This window comes from Adiantum capillus-veneris, chromosome 24 (genome assembly GCF_014529385.1).
Source record: "Adiantum capillus-veneris isolate H3 chromosome 24, ASM1452938v2, whole genome shotgun sequence".
Classification (NCBI taxonomy): Eukaryota; Viridiplantae; Streptophyta; class Polypodiopsida; order Polypodiales; family Pteridaceae; genus Adiantum; species Adiantum capillus-veneris.
In genome coordinates this window covers 21572329-21594563 of record NC_140954.1, presented here as the reverse complement: position 1 = coordinate 21594563, position 22235 = coordinate 21572329, and the positions used below count along the sequence as shown (strand labels likewise).

Genomic DNA, 22235 nt, shown 5'->3' with positions numbered 1-22235 from the left:
GAACAGTTCGTGGATGTATGCATTCTTGTGGACTCTCAGGTTCGAGAGTGGCTTCATCAAAGGTTATGTGCATTAACTTATGCGATTGAGCAGATTTCGGAAAGTGTGGTGCATAGATTTGCAGAGAGTTTTGCAAGCATTTATAGCATGATTGCGAGCTGATTTTCAGTTAATTTGGATGATGTTTGATACACATTTGGTACATGCTTGATGCTCGTTTATATTGCCATGTGGATACACATGATGTGCGCTTTTCGGCGGATGGTATTCTTTGCCTTGCAATGGTATATGTAGGCTGATTTTCAACTGTTTTGAGCATCAATTTGTGTCATATTTTGGTTGGTTTTCATTCAAGTTTATGCTAGTACATGCTTCGCTTGTAGAGTGCGGTTGATGCACTTTGTGTTTCGGCTTATAGGATTGTTTTCCAAGTTTAAGGAGTTGAGACTTTGGGACAGCTCATGTATACTTGAGTGCGGGTTTTGTGCATGATTTGCTCATGGTTTTGAGCATGTTTATGGCATGTACAATTATTATGGTTAGATAGCCAAATACTGTCGAAACTCTGCCGGATTTTTCTTGCGAGTTTATTTGTTTATGCGCATGGTTTGCAATCGTGTTTTGATTGCATTTGACACTCAGTGGTTGCTTTGTCGTAGGATTTTGGCATCGCATTGTGAGAGCGTTTTCTCACCGGATTAGGTCATTTGACATACATGTGGTAATCTCTTCAGGAGGGAGATTGTTGATGATAGTTTCATCGATTACCACATAGTGCTCTTGGATTAGAGCGGGTGTTTTGGCATCATTTTAGCGGTTTTGCTCACTTGTTTTGTTACATTGATCGCCATATTTGCTGATACTTCTCTTAGACAGCTTATGTTGTATTTTGACAGTACTTGGTGTATGAGTTAGCCAGGCTTTGGCTATTGTCAGTTGGTCGATTTGTGCTTGGTCTTGTCACAGGTTATCGCCATGGATTTGGTATGTACGTCATTGTCAGGGTTTGTGCTTTTCCATACAAAGTTTGATGGTTCAAACTTTGAGCATTGGAAAGCAGGTATGCATGATGCATTGACTCAGTTGGGCCAAGTGTTGCCACTACAAGGCATGGATGCTAGGCTAGAGTCAATGACTAACGATGAGTGGGAGGACTTGGATGAGCTTGCACGTTCGACGATCATGTTACACCTTGGTGAGTTTGTCTATCACATTGGGTTGGATGCATGTACAACTAGGGAGTTATGGCAAAGATTGTGCAATGCTTTTGGCACAAATGAGTCTAGAGAGATGCCTACAGTCAAAGGACGATATTGCAGACATAGAGATGTTCTGTGTTGGCATTGTGGTCATACAGGGCATGTACGTAGGCATTGTTTTCGGTGGATGAGACAGCGTAGGAGACAGCACAGGAGGGATGCTATCACTTTGGATGATGTGGGAGCAGATGTAGCGTATGTGGCTACGCATGACGGAGATGTCAACTTTGCTTCCATGTTTACTCTTGATTTTCTTATGTCGGTTTTTGACGACACATTACCTTTGCATTGGATACTAGATGTGAGTGCTAGGTTTCACGTCACACCGAGTCGTGAGTGGTTTAGCACATATGCTAGTGGTATGCTTGGACGTGTGCGTCTAGCTGATGGTTCAATGCATGACATAGTTGGTGCAGGGGATGTCAGAATATCATTGCTGAGAGGTGCATCATATGTGTTGCGAGATGTATGCCATGTGCCAGGTTTGACACAGATCTTGATCTCTGTGAGTCACTTACGAGACAGCGGATGCCAGGTAGTGCTGGATGAGCACAGTTTCAGATTGCATTGTGGACAGTTAGTCATAGCTAGAGGTGCTAGTGTTGGCACGATTCATGCGATGCGAGTATGTCATGTGCGAGACGGCACAGTTTTCGTGAGTACGCAGCCATGCAGAGAGATGAGGCATGTCTCCTTTGCGGATAGGTTGCATGATGCTCCAGTTTGTGAGCATGTTGAGCCAGTTGTGCAGATAGTTGTGCAACAGGGCATGTCATTCGTGGAAACGATGATGGATATGGATGACTTGAGTGCTGAGGATTCATCCGTGATTCAGTCATTCATGGATATGCTTAGGCCAGAGGCTGATGTATGTGAGTTAGAGCTAGGCATTGCTCTTACCACATAGGGTTCAGGACAGACAGATGCTCTTGGTGAGCATATGACATGCGATGGACACGAGGATGGATTCCAGGGATCGGAGTTCGGGTGTCAGGGTGATTTCCATGAGTGGAGTTCTGAGCCAGATTTGACTGAGATGGTCAGATTGGCAAATATTGCTAGGATTGCATCAGCATTCGGGATTCAGTCATTCATGGATATGCTTAGGCCAGAGGCTGATGTATGTGAGTTAGAGCTAGGCATTGCTCTTACCACATAGGGTTCAGGACAGACAGATGCTCTTGGTGAGCATATGACATGCGATGGACACGAGGATGGATTCCAGGGATCGGAGTTCGGGTGTCAGGGTGATTTCCATGAGTGGAGTTCTGAGCCAGATTTGACTGAGATGGTCAGATTGGCAAATATTGCTAGGATTGCATCAGCATTCGGGAGTCTCATGTACGAGATACTCATCTCGAGACCCGCGATTGCATTTGAAGTAGGTGCATTTGCAGTGGGAGCAGTTAGTCGTGCAGTGACTGACGTTGGCCTTGAGCATAGGGGTACTTTGCAACGTATGGTGAGATACCTGCAGGATGTGTGCGGCTTTGGTGAGGAGTATAGTGTCGATCTCTCTATACTTTCTCTACGATTAGAGTTGGATGCACACATATTCAGTGAGCTAGTGAGCGTTAGCTGAGGTCATACTTGTGATGGCCTTGTACAAATTTTGTACAGTTTTCTTTCTCTCTCACGGACACATTGGCCTTTACGTGGGAGGTTGTTGGGGTAAAGCCCCATGTGGCCGGTTAGGCCAGGTGCGTGCCCACTATACTTATCTCGGGGGGTTCACTATGTGTAAAACTACCATATCATGTGCGTTCAAGACATATTTGTAAAACCCCTTATCTGTGAATTTTGTTAAGAATATAATGTACCCTTTTCTTTTAAAATCTGTAATTTTTTTTCAAATTTGAAAAAATAATGTCTTTCTGTATATATATTTCTGTAAGTTTCAAGAACTTTAAATACCCTTCTGTTGAACTCATGTGATAGGTTACATTTTTATTAGGTGACCTCCCCAGATACTTATTCATTATGTACATAATAGAATAAGGGGGCTCACATATAGAGAGTGAGTTTTAGCCCCTGCAAACACAAGGTCTCCTCCTCTTGTCTCTTCTCCATTGCTGCACACACACACACACACGCTCTTGCTCGCGCACTTCAACTAACAACGTAGCTTATGTGAAAGCTCAAATCATTAGTTCAAGAGCACTACTGAAAATGCTAAACTAAATTAGCTGACATAAGATTCTTCACTCATATGCCTTTCAAGCATGTTTTCAAAATTATAAACAAAATATGCTATTCAATCAATTTTCTTTAACAAAATATCCTGCTTTAAAAGTAAAAGCTATAGATCATTCAAAATAGCATTGAATTTAACCTCTATTGTGTTTCAACTATGTTAGTGGATTATAATTAGTGTGTCATTTATCATTTTTTTTTAAACTTGAAAAAAAGACTAGTACTTTCCAAAAGCCACAAAAATAGTACATCATTGAGGTCCCATGTTGTAGAGAAACATTTCTTCAAAAGAGCAATAGTAAAAGAATTTGGGTTTTTGCCTCTTAAAAGTGGCATGGCTATTGTGATAGAGAGAGAGAGAGAGAGAGAGAGAGAGAGAGAGAGATCATTTGAACCAAAGAAAATAGCCTCTATTGAGGGAGTCTCTTGACCATTTTTATGTCAACTCGTCCATGCCTCATCCTGTGTAATACATAGGATTCGGCAACTTGAAGACACGATTTCCCGTTGAGTCGCCAGTGAAGTCACTCCATTGATCTCCAACATTGCCTACAATGGTGTAGCCTAGATCCTCCAATGACTTCCTCTTACTTGACTTATAGAATGTTGCATTTACGCCAATGTCGTCGGTTTGTCTGCACATCAACAATATGTCAATCTCTTTTACTAGTTTATTAATCCCAATACAGCTAGATGCCCACTTGATTATAATTATCGATGCAAAAAATGTTTCCTTTTGTGTGATACAATTAATGTATGCAACATATAATAAAGAAGTCATTAGTAAATAATTGTGTTTTTTACAAAGCCAAATCTTTTGTGTGCTTAATTGCACGGATATTGATTAATGTGAGTATCCATTGACAAGAGGGTGGCACAAACCATCCTTACAATCAATGCTCTAAGAATCTCTAGGTTTAGTGTAATCCCACCTACAAATTTTGAGATGTACCTCTAAATTTTAAAGTTGAAGGTGAAAGAATTAAACTACAAAATTTTTAAGTTGAAGGTGAGACAACCTAAACTTTTGGAGAGATCTATGTTACCTTAAAATCAAGGCTTCGTAATCAGTATAACCAACTTTAACAAGATTTTTGATTGTAGCACTCCGTTGGCTTTCATTACGACCACTCAAAAAGAAGAGACAGTAACCCCAATCCTTGAGTGAATCGAAGAGGTCTAAGGTTGCTTCCAAGGCCGGAGCCTTTGCCAACTCCACCCATTTGTTGAATAATGTATCGTTGAATGCCTCCGCTCTGCAAAATAGCACTTTCTCTTGTGAAAATAAGTAGACAACATTGTGACTTACCTCAACATCATGAGGCACCACATACCTAGCTAGGTACGATTGGGGGTAGGGGTCCACCGGCCGGGTGGGGGGCCGGTGGTCCCCTGCCCCCAATCGCACCTAGCTAGGTATGTGGTGCCTCTCGAGCAGAAGCTCATGATGTTATGCATTGTATGAAAAACACTAAAAAAGACTCTCTTTTCTTACATGAGAAGAATTCTGAATCTTCTTTTGTGTGTGTGTGTGTGTGTGTGTGTGAGAGAGAGTGAGAGAGAGAGAGAGAGAGAGACAGATAGAGTACCCGTATTTGTGGTTCTTGTAATAGTGGACGTTGGAGAGGGAGGTCTCGTCGACGGCAAAGATCCAGGCGTAGCGAATAGAGGCGTTGTAATCGGCGGAGTACATGAAGGTGCGAGCATAGGTGAGGGCCTCGTCCAGAGCCTCTGACACGTCCTCGTGGTAGGCGCTGCTGGTCATGTAATCCTCTACATCGTCCTCACATTTGTGCGGCACCACCGACCAGCCATGCAAATTGTTTACGTCTACGTTGAACCGCCAGCTTCTGCACGAGTGAGGCTGCCTCTCCAGCGCCAGCTGCATGCCGCTGCCGGCCATCGTCAGACACACGCCCACTACCACCCACAGCACCCCCAACCTCTCCATTGCCCCGCTCTCTCTCTCTCTCTCTCTCTCTCTCTCTCTCTCGCAGTCACACACATACACACTCTCTCTCGCTCTCTCCCCGCCTGAGTCGTGCACTCCCTGCTTTTATTGCGCCCTCACGAATAGTAGGTTAAATCCTACCAACCTCCGCCCAAGGGTTAACAGATTGTAATTTGCACCCCCCTCCCTATCATCACGAGACACTCTTCCAATCCACATCCACGACCCTCTAGCAAATACACAATACGTCCATCGCAGGGTACTATTTGGAGCCCACATTTCCATAGCTTTCATCCTTCCATTTATTACCAATGGCATCTTCATTTGCCATCCTTTTGCTTTTTTGCATCGTATCTCTTAAATGTTAGTCTTGTCTACCGGCATTTGTATTATGTTATTCTTGCTATTCTGCAGTGCCCCTTGTACAATTCTTCGTCCCTTGTACAACTTTTCGTCGTAACCTTTCAAGGTGTGCCATATTTCACCTCTTTTCAAGACTCACTATGCTATTGGGTTGCAAGAACAAGCCGTAGTATTGAAACTTCCAAGAACTTGCACCTCCTTGTATTGTTGGACATCTTTTCTTAATCCAAGCCATACACTCTTCCAATACACATCCACACTCCAATGCAAGAAAAACGTGTAGCCCACAAGTCTAAACCTTTGATCCTCTATTTAGTACCCATAGAATCTTCACTAATGGAGCCTTTTCCATTTTATTTACACCTTGTAAAGTTTCGTCTACCATCAACATTTATGATGTTCTTACAACTGCACAACACCCCTCGTAAAATTCACCGCCGCTACTATGGATGTATTCAATCCACATCAATGTTCATATGTTTCTTTTAAGGCTCTTTTTACCATGGGGTAACCAAAACAAGCCTCCCTGATGAAGCTTCCAAGAACCTACGCCTCCTCCTTTCATACATGTGTACCATCAAGTGCACTTAGAAGTACTAATGGCTAACGACAATCATCTCATTTCTTATATTTAAGGGCTATCTCCAAGGCTCACACTTGTTTTTTTTGTTTTTTGGGGTCTCTTCCCTTGAGTTTATAGCCTCTTACTTTTTAGCATGCTAACATGTCCTCTCAAGATCAACTTCTCCAATTTGTTTGGTGGTGTGTGGTTTTTTTTTTTGGGGTTGTTTTTCCTTAACGGGAGGGGGGATCTACATAATATACACGTTATGGAATATGCCCAAATAATTTACACCTCTAAACTAAAAAACATCAGACGGATAAAGCTCTTCAAAGTGTTCTCTAGGCAGGTCTAGAATGCTTCTCAACGACCGTGGTAGGTGTCACTGGTGTGCTTTCTAAGTTTTGACACTTCTTGCACCTTCTTAATCATTGCATGCCTCACTAACTCTCCTACCTATAGATAAATGTAATAAACTATAACACTCGAACATTGGGTAAAAAAGAGTCTCATTGTGACTTCTTCCGTTAGTGTAAATCTTATGTCATCGAGAACGGTGCCAATGTTGGTGGGCCACCGCGATCGGACGGAGTAGCCGAGCAAGAACTCAAACCAACATAAATATGTCAATCCGAAGATGTAGCTGACCCAATTAGTGCATGGAAATGTCGAATGAAAAGTCCTAAATGATAATGCACTAAGGAGAGATATGGAACAATTGCATGACGCCTAAAGTGGAAGAACTTCTAGACAGTGTCTTCAAATTGCAGCGGCCTTTACTATCAGGTGTTATGTCACATCAAGATTGCAGACTAAGTGTCTTGGCTGATGCATAATAAGCACGTATTCTTCAAAGACTTGAAGTTACTTTGGAGAAAAACGTGCAGTTTAGGCATGACAACACACTTATCATTGATGATAGCAGATAGAGAGTATGCCAGAACGATGAAGGAACTTGGCTTCTTGCTCCCAAGTTGGAGCACAAGACTAAAAAGAAGCGACAAGACTTCTTAGTAGACACTTTAAAAGAGTGGTTGTTTTTGTGGTTACAATCGAAGGATCGTAATGCTTATACGGTTGACTACGTGCTTGATACCAGCAAGGATGCATTTTTGATGCAGTCATAATCCAATTGGCATATGATCAGAGAGCTCGCAACGAAGCCCAATTGAGGGAAGTGATCTGGCAGCAACAAACGGAGGACAACCTAGAAGCTCAGAGGCATGAGAAGGAACGGCTAGAGACGAAAAGAGTGGAGAGAGAAATATTAGAGCATCTCAAGCAAGAGGAGGAAGCAGAGAAACCAAAGGTCAATTACAAACGTCCGCGAAAAAGTAAACAATCAAAACCCCATCAAAAATAGCAAACCTTTTGTAAACTCTCTTAATAGCCCCAAAACAAAACCTGTTGTAAACTCGACTGATTAATTAATGTAATGATGGGAATCACCCTTTTAATATACACAAGCTTTCATAAGTTTATGACATTTTTGAGGAAAACTTGTGTGTGGCTACTAGAAGGTTTGCTGCTTTGTTCCTTTTGTAGGTGTTTTTGAATAGAAATCACATTTTTAATAGTAGAAACCACTCATGGAGTGGTAGAAAGCATTTTGACATTGGTTCAAGCCTAATAGAAACTAGTTTAGAAATTGCATGCCGTTGGCCGTCATCGTCAGCCACACGCCCACTATCACCCACAGCACCCCCAACTTCTGTATTGCCTCTCTCTCTCTCTCTCTCTCTCTCTCTCTCTCTCTCTCTCTCTCTCTCTCCTTCTCTCTCCTGCCTGATAAGTCGTGCTCTCCCTTCTTTTATTGTTGCCCTCGTGAATAGTGACCCCCTAGGTTAAATCCTACCCACCTCCGCCCAAAGGTTAACATATTGTAATTCCCACCCCCTCCCTGTCTACATATCATCACAAGACACTCTTCCAATCCACATCCACCACCCTCTTCCAAATACACATTCCACGGACCACATGAATACGTCCATCGTAGGGAACTATTTGGAGTCCACATTTCCATAGCTTTCATCTTTTCTTTGATTACCAATGGCATCTTCACTTGCAATTATTTTGCATCATATCTTTTAAATGTTCGTCTTGTCTATCGGCATTTGTGTGATGTTATTCTTGCTTTTTTGCATTGCCCCTTGTACAACTTTTCGTCGTAACCTCTCAAGGTGTGCCATATTTTACCTCATGAGTTCTCACAAATTTCTTTCAAGACTCTTTATGCTATTGGGTTGCAAAAACAAGCCTTAGTGTTGAAACTTCCAAGAACTTGCACCTCCTTGTGTTGTTGGACATCTTTTCTTGATCACTTCCCTTTAGTGTTTATAGCCATATACTCTTCCAATACACATCCACGAACATCCACAATTTAATGCAAGAAAAAAGTGTAGCCCACAAGACTAAACCTTTGATCCTCGATTAAGTACCCATGGAATCTTCACTAATGGTGCCATTTCCATTTTATTTACACCTTGTAAAGTTCATCTACCATCAACATTTATGATGTTCTTACAACGAAGCAACACCCCTCGTAAAAATCATCGTCGCTACTATGGATGTATTCAATCCACATCAATGTTCACATATTTCTTTTAGGCTCCTTTTACCATGGGGTAACCAAAACAAGCCTCCCCATGAAACTTCCGAGAATGAAACCATCAGGGATGAAACCATCAAGTGCACTTAGAAGAACTAATGGCTAACGACAATCATCTCATTTCTTTTAAGGCTCTTTTTACCATGGGTAAACTAAAACAAGCTTCATTGAGTGAGTGATGAGACTTCCAAGAACCTACACCTCCTTCTATCATACATGTGTACTATCAAGTGCACTTAGAAGTACTAATGGCTAACTACAATCGTCTCATTTCTTATATTTAAGGGCTATCTCCAAGGCTGACAGTTGTTTTCTTTTTGGTCTCATCCCTTGACTTTATAACCTTTTACTTTTTAGCATGCTAACATGTCCTCTCCAGGGCTAGAAAAAAACATTTTTCCTAACCGAAGAAAATAAGGGCAAAGTTGAAATTCTTCCGGTTTTTAGGTCAAAATTTGAAGCTTTTGCCGGTAATTACACTAAAATTTGTGAAGATTTTCCGGTTTTCTTTAAGGCAAGCTCAAAATCTAACCGGGATTTTAGGATTTTAGCCGGTTAAAATACACTGAACCCCGGTTTTTTTCTAACACTGGTCCTCTCAATATTACCTTCTCTTGTTTGTTTGGTGGTGTGTGGTTTTTTGGCTTTTTAAAAGAAACCCTTAGTGTTGTGTTGGGTTACATAGACTCTCATTGTTTTTAGTGTTGTGGAGACTTACCTTTCATTTCACATCTTGACATGTCTTTACTTTTCTTGCATTCTATTGTTTTAGAAGGGCAAAGTGAAGCTTCACCTTGCATAATTTTAGTAAATTTTACACACACACACACACACACACACACACATATATGTGTTTTGTTTTAGAATGCTAAGGTGAAGCTTCACCTTGTATAATTCTAATAGATTCTATACACACACATATATTAATTAGTTCTTTTTATTTCACAACTTCACATGGTTTTACATTTCTTGCATTTTATAGCATCAGTGTTAACGTTCGAGAAAATCTCTTTTAGTAAGCGGCTACTGATTCAGTTTTCTCCTCACAAAGAAGAAAACTGGAAATACTAGTAGAAATTTTGATATTTGCATAATTTTTGAACGATTTTCTTATACATTTCATCGGATTTTCTTCCGTTTACCATGGTTTGCAGCTAGCTAGTCTTGATTTTCAATCGGCTCAAGGCTAAGCTAAGGCAATCCTTTCCCAAACACTAATACCAATTTAATTTAACCTAACAATTTTACCACTTTCTTATTGTTTTTGCAAGCCATCGTGACCCTTTCACTTGTTTTTGATTGTCTTTTTTTTCTTTAAGGTTCTTTTTCTTTTTTTTTTTGGGGGGGGGGGGGGGGGGGGGCGAGGGGGGGAATCTACATAAGCATACACATTATGAATTAGGCTCCAATAATTTACATCTCTAATTTTAAAAACATGAGAGGGGTGAAGCTCTTTAAAGTGTTCTCTAGGTAGGTCTAGAATGCTTCTCAACAATTGTGGTAGGTCCACTGGTGTCCTTTCTAAGTTTTGACACTTCCTGCATCTTCCTAATCACTTCATGTCTCACTGATTCTCCTACATATAGATAAATGTAATGAACTATAGCACTCAAGCATTGGGTAAAGAAGAGCCTCACCGTGACCTCCTGCGCTAGTGTGTCCTACGTCCTCGACAAAGGTGCCAATGTTGGTTGGCCCACTGCGATCGGATGGAGTAGCTTAGCAAGAACTCAAACCAACATAAATATGTCAATCTGAGGATGTAGCTGACCCAGCTTGTGCATGGAACGTCGAATGAAAAGTCCTAAATGATAATGCTTAAGGAGAGATATGGAGCAGTTGCATGACGCCTAAAGTGGAAGGAATTCTATATAATGTCTTCAAATCGCAGTGGCCTTTTCTATCAGGTGTTATGTGATAGCAAGATTACAGACTTAGTGTCTTGGCTGTTGCACAATAAGCCTGTTTTCTTCAAAGACTTGAAGTTATTTTGGAGAAAAAACCCGCAGTTTAGGCGCGACAACACACTTATCATTGATGATGGCAGATGGAAAGTGTTCCGGAACGATGAAGAAACTTGGCTTCTTGAACCCAAGTTGGAGCACCAGACTAAAAAGCAGTGACAAGACTTCTTAGCAGACACTTTAAGAGAGTGGTTGTTTTTATGGTTACAATCAGAGGACCATCATGCTTATACGCTTGACTACGTTTTTGATATTGACAAGGATGCATTTTTTGATGCAGTCATTAGACAATTGGTATATGATCAAAGTGCTCGTGATGAAAGACCAATGGAGAGAAGCGATCTGGCAGCAACAAATGGAGGACAACCTAGAAGCTCCGAGGCATGAGAAGAAACGTCTAGAGAGGGAAAGAGTGGAGAGAGAAACATTAGAGCATCTCATGTGGGAGGAGGAAGCAAAGAAACCAAAGGTCAATTACAAACGTCCGTGGCAAAGAAAACAATCAAAACCCCATCAAAAATAGCAAACCTTTTGTAAACTCTCTTAATAGCCCAAACAAAAAACCTGTTGTAAACTTGACTAATTAATTACGGTAATGGTGGGAATCACCCTTTTAATATACAAAAATTTCATCAGTTTGTGAGGGAAAACCTATGTGTGGCTACTGGCACATTTGCTACTTTGTTCCTTTTGTGGTGTTTTTGGATAGAAATCACCTTTTTAATGGTAGAAACCACTCATGGAGTGGTAGAAAGCATTTTGACATTGGTTCAAGACTGGTAGAAACTAATCTAGGAACCATAACAGGTTGTGGTAGAAACCATGTCCTAGTAGAAACCCATAGAAACCATTTAGAAACCTAATTGTTGGAAGACCTTCCACTGAGTTGCTTGAAAGAAAATGGATAAGAAACAATGTACATATTTTAGAAACAGTGAGATGGTTTGAGAGGAGAAGAGGCAACAACCAAATGTAGTACATTCTTTTATGAATGGATATGAAAAGAGAAGAGGCAACATCCAAATGTAGTACATTCTTATGAGCAGATTTGAATACATTGTCTATATTTTTCAACACTCATCCTCCTCAACAACTACTCTATTGTCTAGCTTGAGATCTATCGGCATGCTATTATATACCACCCTCGTAAACTTCTTATGACATTTGATATAGACTATTGCAACTCTCCACTTCTTCCATCGGAATTTTGATGGCTCTCACAAGGTGTGAGTACAAAAGAGCAGGTGGCTTTTGATGGAGGATGGTGTACGTTCTTCCATCAACTACTCTATAGAACATACCTGTTACAAAGTAGGACCCCCTATCAATAGTATTCCCCCATCCATCTTGCATGTGCCTTTTGGCCCTCTGCTTTGACTCAATGCATTTGAGAATGTAAAACTCTACACCTTCATCATTGGATGGTTCTGCATTGATTGCAAAGTTGTCTCCAACTATGAGAGCATCACTCAAAGGATCATGATGGCTTGTGTACAAGGGCTCATCAGCATCCTCTTCATCATCACTACCTAATCCATCAATGGGGACAATAATGTGATACATCCAACTTCCAACATATGCCTTGTTTGTGCATCTTCTCCAAGCCCCCTCCAAGCACCAAGTGTAGAAGCATGCCAGCAACGTAAACCTAAGTGCTGAAGAATTTCAGGAATCATATCTGTTAGCACTATGAATGGTGCGAGATTGATGAATAGCTTCACAATCCCACTTGAAGTTGTAGTCTACATCCCCTTCTTTGATCTCCCAACAAACCCCGACTTCTCCATTTGAACCTGAGTACTTGAGCCGTAGAAAGGCCACGACATCTCTTGCACATTTCATAGGTACGCATCTACCTTGAGTTTCTCTTGTCGAAACACTCTCTTAATAACTGCACCTTCTCAATCATGTTCACCCTTGCCATGACCTGAGCAAAAGAAGTTCCATAGCATTTTAGTATATTGAGCTGTTTGTATCGTGCAACAAAGTAAAATTGTCACTTTGCCTTGAATTGGATTGTTGCTCCATCTAAAACACCCAATGATACGTTGGTGCCATCCCTTGCTCTTTCAACCATTTTTGATGTAGCAGTAAGCAATGTTGAACAAACAATGTATCATGCTTTTGTCATTAGATATATAGAAATGAACAACCTTTTTGACTGCATCGATCACCTGAAAGGAGTTTATATGCACCCAGATTGTGACCTAGAAGGAGTGCCAATGCATGGACTGGATTTCATTTTGCTCTTTAAAAGTGTAATTCTCGGCAAAGTCAATAATGGAAACAGCTGTATCACCAAAAATAGTTGAAGAGACTCCTTAAATTATCTAGCTTGCCACCTGCAAATGAAATAGTGTTTAATGAACTTCTGAAGGTGCATATGAAACATATGAAGAAGCTCACTGCAGGGTAGTTTCTTGTGCAAAAGATTCTTTCTTTTATTTTTTCTCCCTTTTTGATTGCTATTAGTAATTCCATTAACATCGACTACTATTTTGACATCCTTAAAAAACTTTGACGGAAACCTGCAAATCCTTCTTGGAAAGATCTATTAGACACAAGGCCATTTTTTTGGTGCCACAATCAACACAATTTCCCATTAAACAATTGTACTTGTAAAAAGCTACATCTATGGGCTTGGGGCACAAAACAGACTCACATAAAGTTATAGTACTCTTGTATGCATGGTTAGAAGCATTGCAAGAAGTAGTGTGTAAGTCATGGGAACACATTGAGCATGTGCAATCACATGCAACTCCATGTATGCCAAAACACTTCTATCACATGTGATTTATTGCTTCCCTTAAATAGGTCATTTTCACATGCACAATGCTTCAACATGTAATTCTTCCCTTGAGCTTGTGCACAAAATATGGCAAATGACCTATTTAAGGGAATTTGAACGTCTGGATAAGCATCCTTGAACCTTTCAAATAGCTCCACATAAAAAACACCACAATGATCAAAGCTAGAAACCAAGTAGTCCAATCACCAAAGCACAATAGGCTACAAACCACCATAGAACTACTAGAAACCTCCCAAGCAGTGCTGAAAAAAAAAGAATCTACTGCTACAAACCAGTGAAGCACTATTGATAACCATTTAATTACCATCCAAGAATTACTAGAAAGCACCTGCTTAGTGGTAAAAACCAAAAGCAAGTCAAGCACTACCAGAAAACACTTGTAAAAACACTAACTCAAAGCTAGAAGCCAGATAGTCCAATCACCAAAGCACATTAGTGCTACAAACCGCCAGAGTATTGCTAGAAACCTCCCAAGAATTGCAAAAAACTAGAAACAAGTCAAACACTACCAGAAAAACACTCATACAAACATATCAAGGATTACTAAGAAATAGTTACTCAATGCTAGAAACCCAATAGTCCAATCACCAAAGCACAACAGTGCTACAAAGCATTGCATAACTACTAGAAACCTGAGAAGAAAAGCTAGAACACTTAGCCTCATATTGCCTAATGATGTCCCTTGTTTGATCTTTGTGTGAGTTACATGGAAATTATTGTGATGGCTCTACATGAGATTCTTTAGATTGCACTATTGTACCAGATGTGCACACACTTTCAGATGGTTGGCGACTATGCAAACTCTTGTAGATGGTTGGTAGAAGCTTCTTCACCACCAGCCTCAAGATATGTAGACACTTGCCAATGGTTAGAAGTAGCTTATTTAGCACCTGCCTCCAGCTATGCACACACTTGCAGATGAAGAGTAGCATCTTCTTTAGCAACTGCCTCTAGCGAAATGAAGCTTTACCAAACTTGAAGGAGAAGGAGCTACGTTCAAGCCTGACTATCTTGTGATGCCATCTCTAGGAAAACAAAGTGAGAGAGTCATTACACACACACACCCACACCCACACCCACACACGCAGAGGGAGAGGGGGATGAGAGGGAGAATTCTTAGACAAGGGGAACTAGAACCTAGGAATCCACCACCCAACCACCCACTATATAGCATTGGCCCCTGGCCCTTTTCCCTAGTTGAACTCCCTTTCCACACTGCCTAGCCCGGCCTTGCCTTTGTGTAGTCCGGTCTTGCCGGTGTCCTGACATTACTCCCCCCTTAAAGAAGAGTTTTCGTCCTCAAAAATAAAAGTGGGGAACTTCTCTTAAGAACACTAATGTTTTCCCAAGTGGCATCCCTCATGGATCCAGCTGTTTGGTTGCCCGAAACACGGGTCCGCAGGAGGTTCAATGAAACCAAGAGTAACATCTTGATTTTCCACATGGTTGTCCAGTTACAACCATCTATTGTGTAGATTCCATTTAGAACGCACATGAGCATGCTAAAACGAGTTATCACGACAAAGATGTACCTGAAAGAGTACCGCTTTTCACTTTCTGTGAAAGTAACCTGCTGACCTAACTCATCAGCCAAGTGTAAGTCCTTGACTTGTTCTCAAATTTCAGCAGTAAACAACCCCACCCTAACGAGTGTCAAGGTTGAGAACCTGACTTATACATGAAGAGACTACCTAGTCGCAACATGCATTAACTGATAGTAAATAAAATCCAAGAAGAGCAATAAATTCTTATTAATTGGATAGCTTGGTGCTAATGTACGCACTTTGCATATCCTTTAGCCCAAGATAGCCCAAGATTACACTTTGTAATATGCCTATCCCTTGGATACTGAGGTGTGTTTCCCCCATGGTTTACAGACAGTCTTCCCAGGCGACTAGTAAACGGGGATTTACAATAGCATATAACATTGTCGAGGAATCAACAATGTCCGGAAGAACTATCGTGGTGAACTTGAAAAATCCACAGACACCCAAACCGAGCCATGACCTCTATTGATGATTAGTAGACCCCAAAATTAATCTCATAGAGATACTGCACATAGAGTGAAAAATGCTTGATAAGCAATAGCTTGAGGAACATGCATGCCATTCCAAATTAGCCTTTGCTAAACACTAGGGCCCATAACACCTAGTATGCATGCATTTAGCAAAAAACAGATCCAAACATGTATATCCATGATCCTCCTTGCCAGTACTTATGGCGAGTGTGATGTGTGTAGCACACAGTAAAGAGGAATGTAAATAGTTCCGAAAAGAAACTAAATACTTGTAGTGGTAATCATTTTCAAGCCTTGCTGAAATGTTTGAACTATAATAGAAAATGAAACATTAATCACTTCTAGGGACAACAATGAAACTTTTTCATTAACCACTCAGAGCCTTGCTATATGTATAAGCAACCATCTGTAATGTTGTTTAGCAATACTTGTAGCTGAACAAGTCATTCTAAGTATCCAAGAATTTTTGGCCATTGAAATTGCTCCTAATATACCGTGCTAAAAATGGTCTAGAAAACAGATTTGACCAGCACCTCGGGACTTTGTCATGACACATAATTGAAATAATGACGCCATTGTTAGTCTAGAGACTCATATTCTCCACATATGGAATATGTCTCATGTAAGGATGTGTAAAAAAGAACATCCTTCAAATACAAGATGTACTTGTGTGGAGAGGTAACTCTAAACACTTTGCGACAAGAGTGAGAGGACCCTCATTCATTGCTCCACACTGGCTAAACCAAACTCTTTGAGTCCCTAGACCATGTTGTATCTCGTGTGACAACATGTGCCAAATCGAATCCTACAAGTGGATTCATAACAACATGATTTACATTGGACACTACGGGCTAAAATACTTGTTTTGACATGCCCTTGGCATGGCCGTGGGAATTGAACTGAAAGTTCAGTTACCCGTATTCAAATGCATAGGTGCACGTCTCCCACCTGTGAAAAAAAACCAAGCAACATTGCACTGGAAACCCTGAGTGTCGCCCTCGCAATCAAAACCCGTTGGGTAGAATCTACGTAGTCAACCCCTTGGTAAGACCCTTTGTAGTGATAGCCGTTTTTTCGGCTCTCATAAAATATTTTAAGAAGCCACTTCACCCCACAAAAACACCCTAGCACAATGACTAGGCTCGCTTTTTCATTGTAAATAGTGTGGGTGCGTTTAGGGTTTTTATCACATTTTTTTATCAAATCATTGAGCGAGTCATTGGGCTAGGAGACATTTTTTTTAAAAATATTATTACGGTCCTCTTTACATGTAAATATTTTCTATCAAATAAAGGACCTAAGTATAAAGGGTTTTTTTTTTTTGTATTTATATAATAGTTGTGCATTATCAGGCCTAAGTATGCTAGATTCCATCGTGTGTCATTCCTTATACATATTTTACTATCATTCTATCCCTTAAGCTCTACTCACACAAGCCTTGAAAAACCTTTATGCGACTTCACCGTAAAAATTCACCAATAACCTTATCGATTCCGTCATATTTTTTTCCATCCCTCCTAGATAAATATTCACAAGTACATAGGTTTCATCTTCAAATAAATTCCATAAATCACTCAAAGTAGAGAATAATTGAGGGTCCCTTCCCTCATATTTTTCTCCTTTTATTTTATATATTTTTTGCCACCATGCATCCCATGTGTCCATTTTTCATGACTAACTAGCCTATCTTCTTATCCCACAAGTATATATTATATTTGATACTTATCCTATACCATATATGTGTGCAAGCTCCTTGAAAATATTAGGTCACGGTTGATGTATGGGGGGCTCACTTGGAAGACTACAAAGGAAAAAGAATCAAATGGTGGCCCACTTCAAGCCTTATTAGGTGCTGCAGGGACAACTTTTTGCTTGAATTTTGGCACCTTCTTTTGATCTGAATCTAAGGATGTGTCCAAAAGATAAAATGTATCTCATGAGCTGAAGTATTTTTCATCATGTTTTTAAAAATTTTAAAGTCAAGGGCGATTTTACATGAAATTTATGGCCGACTTCAAAACTGCCACCTCATACACCAAAAAATCTTCCTATTTTCTCTCACCCTTCCACACATCTACTCACTCTTACACACTCCTTCCTCTCTTTCCCACACCTAAACCTACAACTACCATGTCCTATTTCACCCTCTTCACCATTGCCACTTCTCTCACACCTCCATAGCCTTCATCCTCCATTTCTACACCTCTATGTGCTCCCCTTTCTCTCTACATATATGTCCATATTACCATACCCTCTTCAAATTTCTAAAGAGCTCCAAAAAATTAGCAAAAATCCAAGGTTAACCTCTACAAATGAAGGCTTTTATCATGAATTATCCAAGGTTTGAAGATAACATAGCTTCATCGACTCGTGCAACTTCGCCATGCTGATCGCTTCTTCTACCGGTGCTGTAAAGAGGTGAATGTAAAATTCTCCAAAGCTTCAACCTCTCTTTACAAGATTATTACTTCTCTAACCTTGCTCATCATATATCTCACCATTTGGTGAATGATTTTGTAAATGTTTTGTAGTGATCATGACTAACGACTAACCACTAACCTTATTGTAAAAATGCACCCTCTACTATCTACTAGAGTAGGCACTCCCAAATTATTCACTCAATCCCCTCTCCTTTCGTCCTCAATAATTCTCTTCCCTTGAGCCCACATCCATGCGAATCAAAGGATAAGGGAGACCCACCCTCATTGAAACAATAAAAATATGCATAATCTTTGATTTCTTCAAATACACTTGATTAGGTCTAATCCTAATCGGGGCTTCTAAAACCTATAAATAGAGCCCTTATCTCCCTTGTAAATCATCACATGATCACACTACACCGCACCATTCTCCACACATAACACACCACTCATCAAGCCTGATTGTGTAGAGCGTGTGCATTGTGAGTGCTCTATTCCATCACTACACATAGGTGCATGGAGAAGCTTGAAGCTAGTAATGCCATCTAGAGGAGTGGAGTGATGCCATACTCTTCATCACACTTTTAGCCTACTCTTGTGCATAAATAAGATTTATAGTTTTGGGTGTAATTTTATGCAACAACTACGACTCTTCTCTCCAAATTGACTTGATAAGTTGGCTCATCAGGTGGTTGAAGGTATAATGTCCTTGAAGTCTGTTGTGCCATTTCATGCTTGGTGGTTTGAGGCGCTTGTTGAATTTTTTGCCTAAAAAGTCAATTGTAAGAGGGTGCTCGGTGAGAGGGCTTCCGTGACCCTAAGACAATTTGTGTATTGGCAACAAGGTCAAGTTTTGTGTTGTCTCTCTGTTTCTCACCAAGCTTTGTGTGCATCTAGTCTTTAAGGCTAAGACTGAGTTGCTCAAGTTGATTTGTGCTCTTTACCTCTCTCTAGTGTGGTGAATGTTTATGTTTGGTGTGTGTGGCTATCCTGCATTCCCCTCTCTTTGTGTGTTTGAGTACAAGGAGATATCACATAAGTCCTAGTTTGCATCTACAACTAGGTGGTGCCCCTTTTCTTGTTTGGTTTCTGGTTGTGGGTTGTTGTTGTATTTGATTGTGCTTGCCGTAGCCCCAATTGAGCAGCAGGGGAGCTTTGAAGGGTGTTTATAGGCTGCTCTTCTTGTTGCCCGTCCCGGACCGCCTCAATTTTGGTGCGCCCACGGAGGACAGCTTGTGTATTTTTTGTGTAGGCTCAACCTTTAGCATAGTCAAGTAGTTTGAATGAATCACGAGAATTTGTATGATCCTTTGATTCCCATTGCAAGGCAAAAGGTACACATAATTGTTAGTACTAAGTTGCAATTTCAACGTGTAATTCGTAGAATTTTAGGTCCTCTTAGGTTGGCCGAGATAAACGCTTCAGTAAATCCTTTTATTTTGCCTCTCATTAGGTACGACCTTAGTTTTGACATCTATATTTTTGTTTTGTTTTAAGCATTAGGTCATGCATAGACAATGGATAATCGCCCAGGAATAGAAGTTTTCCCCTTCCATTTCACTCCACACATTAGAATAAACATTGCAATTAGTAGAAAGATCCATTTTCAACAACGTATGGTGTTCATGTTTGGTGCCCAAAGAGTGGGAGAAATTCTTGCATCACCAAACCCTGTAATCCTGCCTCTTGTTGATTATCATAGATCATTTGATGTGCATATTTTTATTTTGTTGTAGAACAAATTGTCAATTAAAAAACATTATTGTGTAGATCTTTTTAAGAAGAAGAAGAAGAAGAAAAAGTGCGTCACTTTGAAATCAATTCAATGGAGAGCCAACGCCAAATGTCTGGGTATCCTCTTTTCTTTGGAGGGCTTGGAGAGGATGCATAGTTATTTTTAGCGAATTTCAAGATGTCTTGCCTTATCAAGAGGATAGTAACTGATCAAGAACATGTAGAAATGTTTGAGGTAGTCCTCACGAAAGATGCTAGCACTTGGTTTGACTCTTTTCCTGAGGAATTTAAGGGGAATTAGACGAAAGTTTTGAATTGTTTCAAGAAATACTTCTTTGATCCCCAAAACACTCAAAAATTATGGCAAGACATTGTTTCTCATAAGCAAAAAGACTTAGATGACTACTACTTGTACAAGCAAGAGTTTCTACGTCTTTGGGCTCTATGGATACGAAATGTTGCTAACCTTGGTGATGATGCAGAATTTCTAAAGAAGGAGAGGTTTATAGCCGGACTCTTGCCTGACCTTAAGGTAAAAGTTGAGGCAGGTGCACTTGCTACCTTTGATGCAGCTGAAACTAGGGCTGCTGAGAAATATAGGAAACTCAAGTGCTTAAGGGGAGAGGTTCCAATAAAAGGTCTTAGACCCAAAGGTAAGTCACAAGCGTCAACATCTAGGGAGCTTCCTGAGGTAATGGCAAAAGTGATTGAGAAGTTAAATGAATCTTTAAGCAGCCTATCATTTCACCTTGCACAAACTGTATGTCCAAAGGGACAAGCAAAGAAGTCTGAAGAGTGAGATCCACGACCGAGGAGAGTCTTGCAATGTTGGAATTGCGGAGAGTCTGGACATGGAATGTATAATTGTCCTTGGTCCCATGGGGAGCCAGGGAGACCTAACTTGAATTACCTAGTGATGAATGCAGGTGAAGGAGTTGGTCAACAACCGAGGCTTCTACAAAGGCCAAATGGACCAAGACCACCTCCACAAGGGGTGGAAGCAGTTCCACCTTTGCCTGACCCAAATGTCAATGTTGTAGAAGTCACACAATCCAAAGAGGGTGACATTGAAGCAAATGGCATCAAACATGGGCGGGAAAAAGGTAAGGAAAAGGAAGGAGTAACATCACAAAGTGACCATGGACGAGGAAAGAAAGCAAAGGAAACCAAGGAAGCCAAGAGGACCCGGTGCCGCATCAACCTTCAAGACTTCCCTCTTGGACATGGTATGTCTCCCTACAACCTTATGGAGGACATGAGAGGTAAGGGTCCAAGCATATCATGGCCTCAATTTCTTGCATTGTGCCCACAAGTTAGGAGGGAGTTAACAAAGGCAGTTAGCACTAGGAGAAGGACCAAAGAAAATGTTCCTATTGTTAAAATTTCACATGCCCAAATGAATGAGGATATTACACCCGTGCTAGATTGCTATATCAAGGGAAAGCTAGTTAGGAAGGTCTAGTGGATGGGGGCACACAAATTTGCATCATGACAGAGAACCTTCTGCAGAGACTAGGCATGCACATTCATGAGACACCTGAAATCAAAGTGAAAATGGAAAATAATAGCAAGGCTAGGTGTTTGCGAGTTTGTAAGAATGTTTCTGTGGAAGCTTTCGGCATTAAGAAGGCTGCTAATTTCTATGTTATGTCTACAAGAGGAAATGGCTATCCATTTATCCTAGGTTGACCGTGGCTAATGAGGATGCGAGCTTCGCAGGATTGGGAATGCGGAAAGTTGATTTGCAGGAATGAAAATCACAAGAAGGTTGTCTTTGACATGAAAGAGCAACATCAAGAGGAGCTCCAAGAGGAAGCTTCTTAAAGTAAAAGCGGGGATGATTGGACCGATGACACCTCGAAAGAAGAAAGCAGTGGTAGCATTACGGAGGAGGAGTCATCCATTGAAGTCATGGGTGTAAGTTTTAGGCCAAATAACAAAGAGACATCTTGCCAAGGTTTAGAAGAGGTAGGCCCCTAGGAGAACCAAAGTTTGCATGATGAAGAAATGCTAGATGGTATGTTGTCAAAGACTCTTACTTGGGAGGAAAGAGAGGAGTTCAAAATTGTGCTAAGAAAGTTTGCTAGGCTTTTTGCTAAAGATTACAAAGATGTACATGGAGTGGATTCTATTCAACACAAGATCGAGCTAAAGCCAGAGGCCAAACCTAAAGCACAAAAGCTACGAAGGTTAGGAGTCATCAAAGAGCAAGCACTACTCAAAGAGGTGAGGAAGCTTCTAGTAGCAAGGTTCATCTACCCCATAGAGAATTTTGAGTGGGTCTCTCCAGTTGTGGTCACTCCGAAAAAGAATGGCAAGTGGAGGGTATGTGTCGATTATTGTCCACTCAATGAG

At 40.7% G+C, this 22235-nt stretch overlaps 1 protein-coding gene across 1 annotated transcript; it reads right to left on the bottom strand.

Annotated features, from left to right (window-relative positions):
• Window positions 1-3676: 3676 nt before the first annotated feature.
• On the bottom strand, window positions 3677-5473 carry LOC147426063 (acid phosphatase 1-like). The gene is made up of 3 exons (XM_086499098.1): window positions 5042-5473; window positions 4499-4708; window positions 3677-4087 (listed from the first exon to the last, which is right to left on the bottom strand). The coding sequence occupies exons 1-3, from the start codon at window positions 5401-5403 to the stop codon at window positions 3910-3912; spliced, it is 750 nt and encodes a 249-aa protein (XP_086355224.1). The 5' UTR covers window positions 5404-5473; the 3' UTR covers window positions 3677-3909.
• Between the last annotated feature and the right edge of the window lie 16762 nt (window positions 5474-22235).

Coding starts and splice junctions, on each gene's coding strand:
- LOC147426063 (XM_086499098.1), bottom strand. CDS start 5,403: ATGGAGAGGTTGGGGGTGCTGTGGGTGGTAGTGGGCGTGTGTCTGACG. Junction 4,709..5,041: donor TACAAGAACCACAAATACGG/GTACTCTATCTG, acceptor GCTATTTTGCAG/AGCGGAGGCATTCAACGATA. Junction 4,088..4,498: donor TACGAAGCCTTGATTTTAAG/GTAACATAGATC, acceptor GTTGATGTGCAG/ACAAACCGACGACATTGGCG.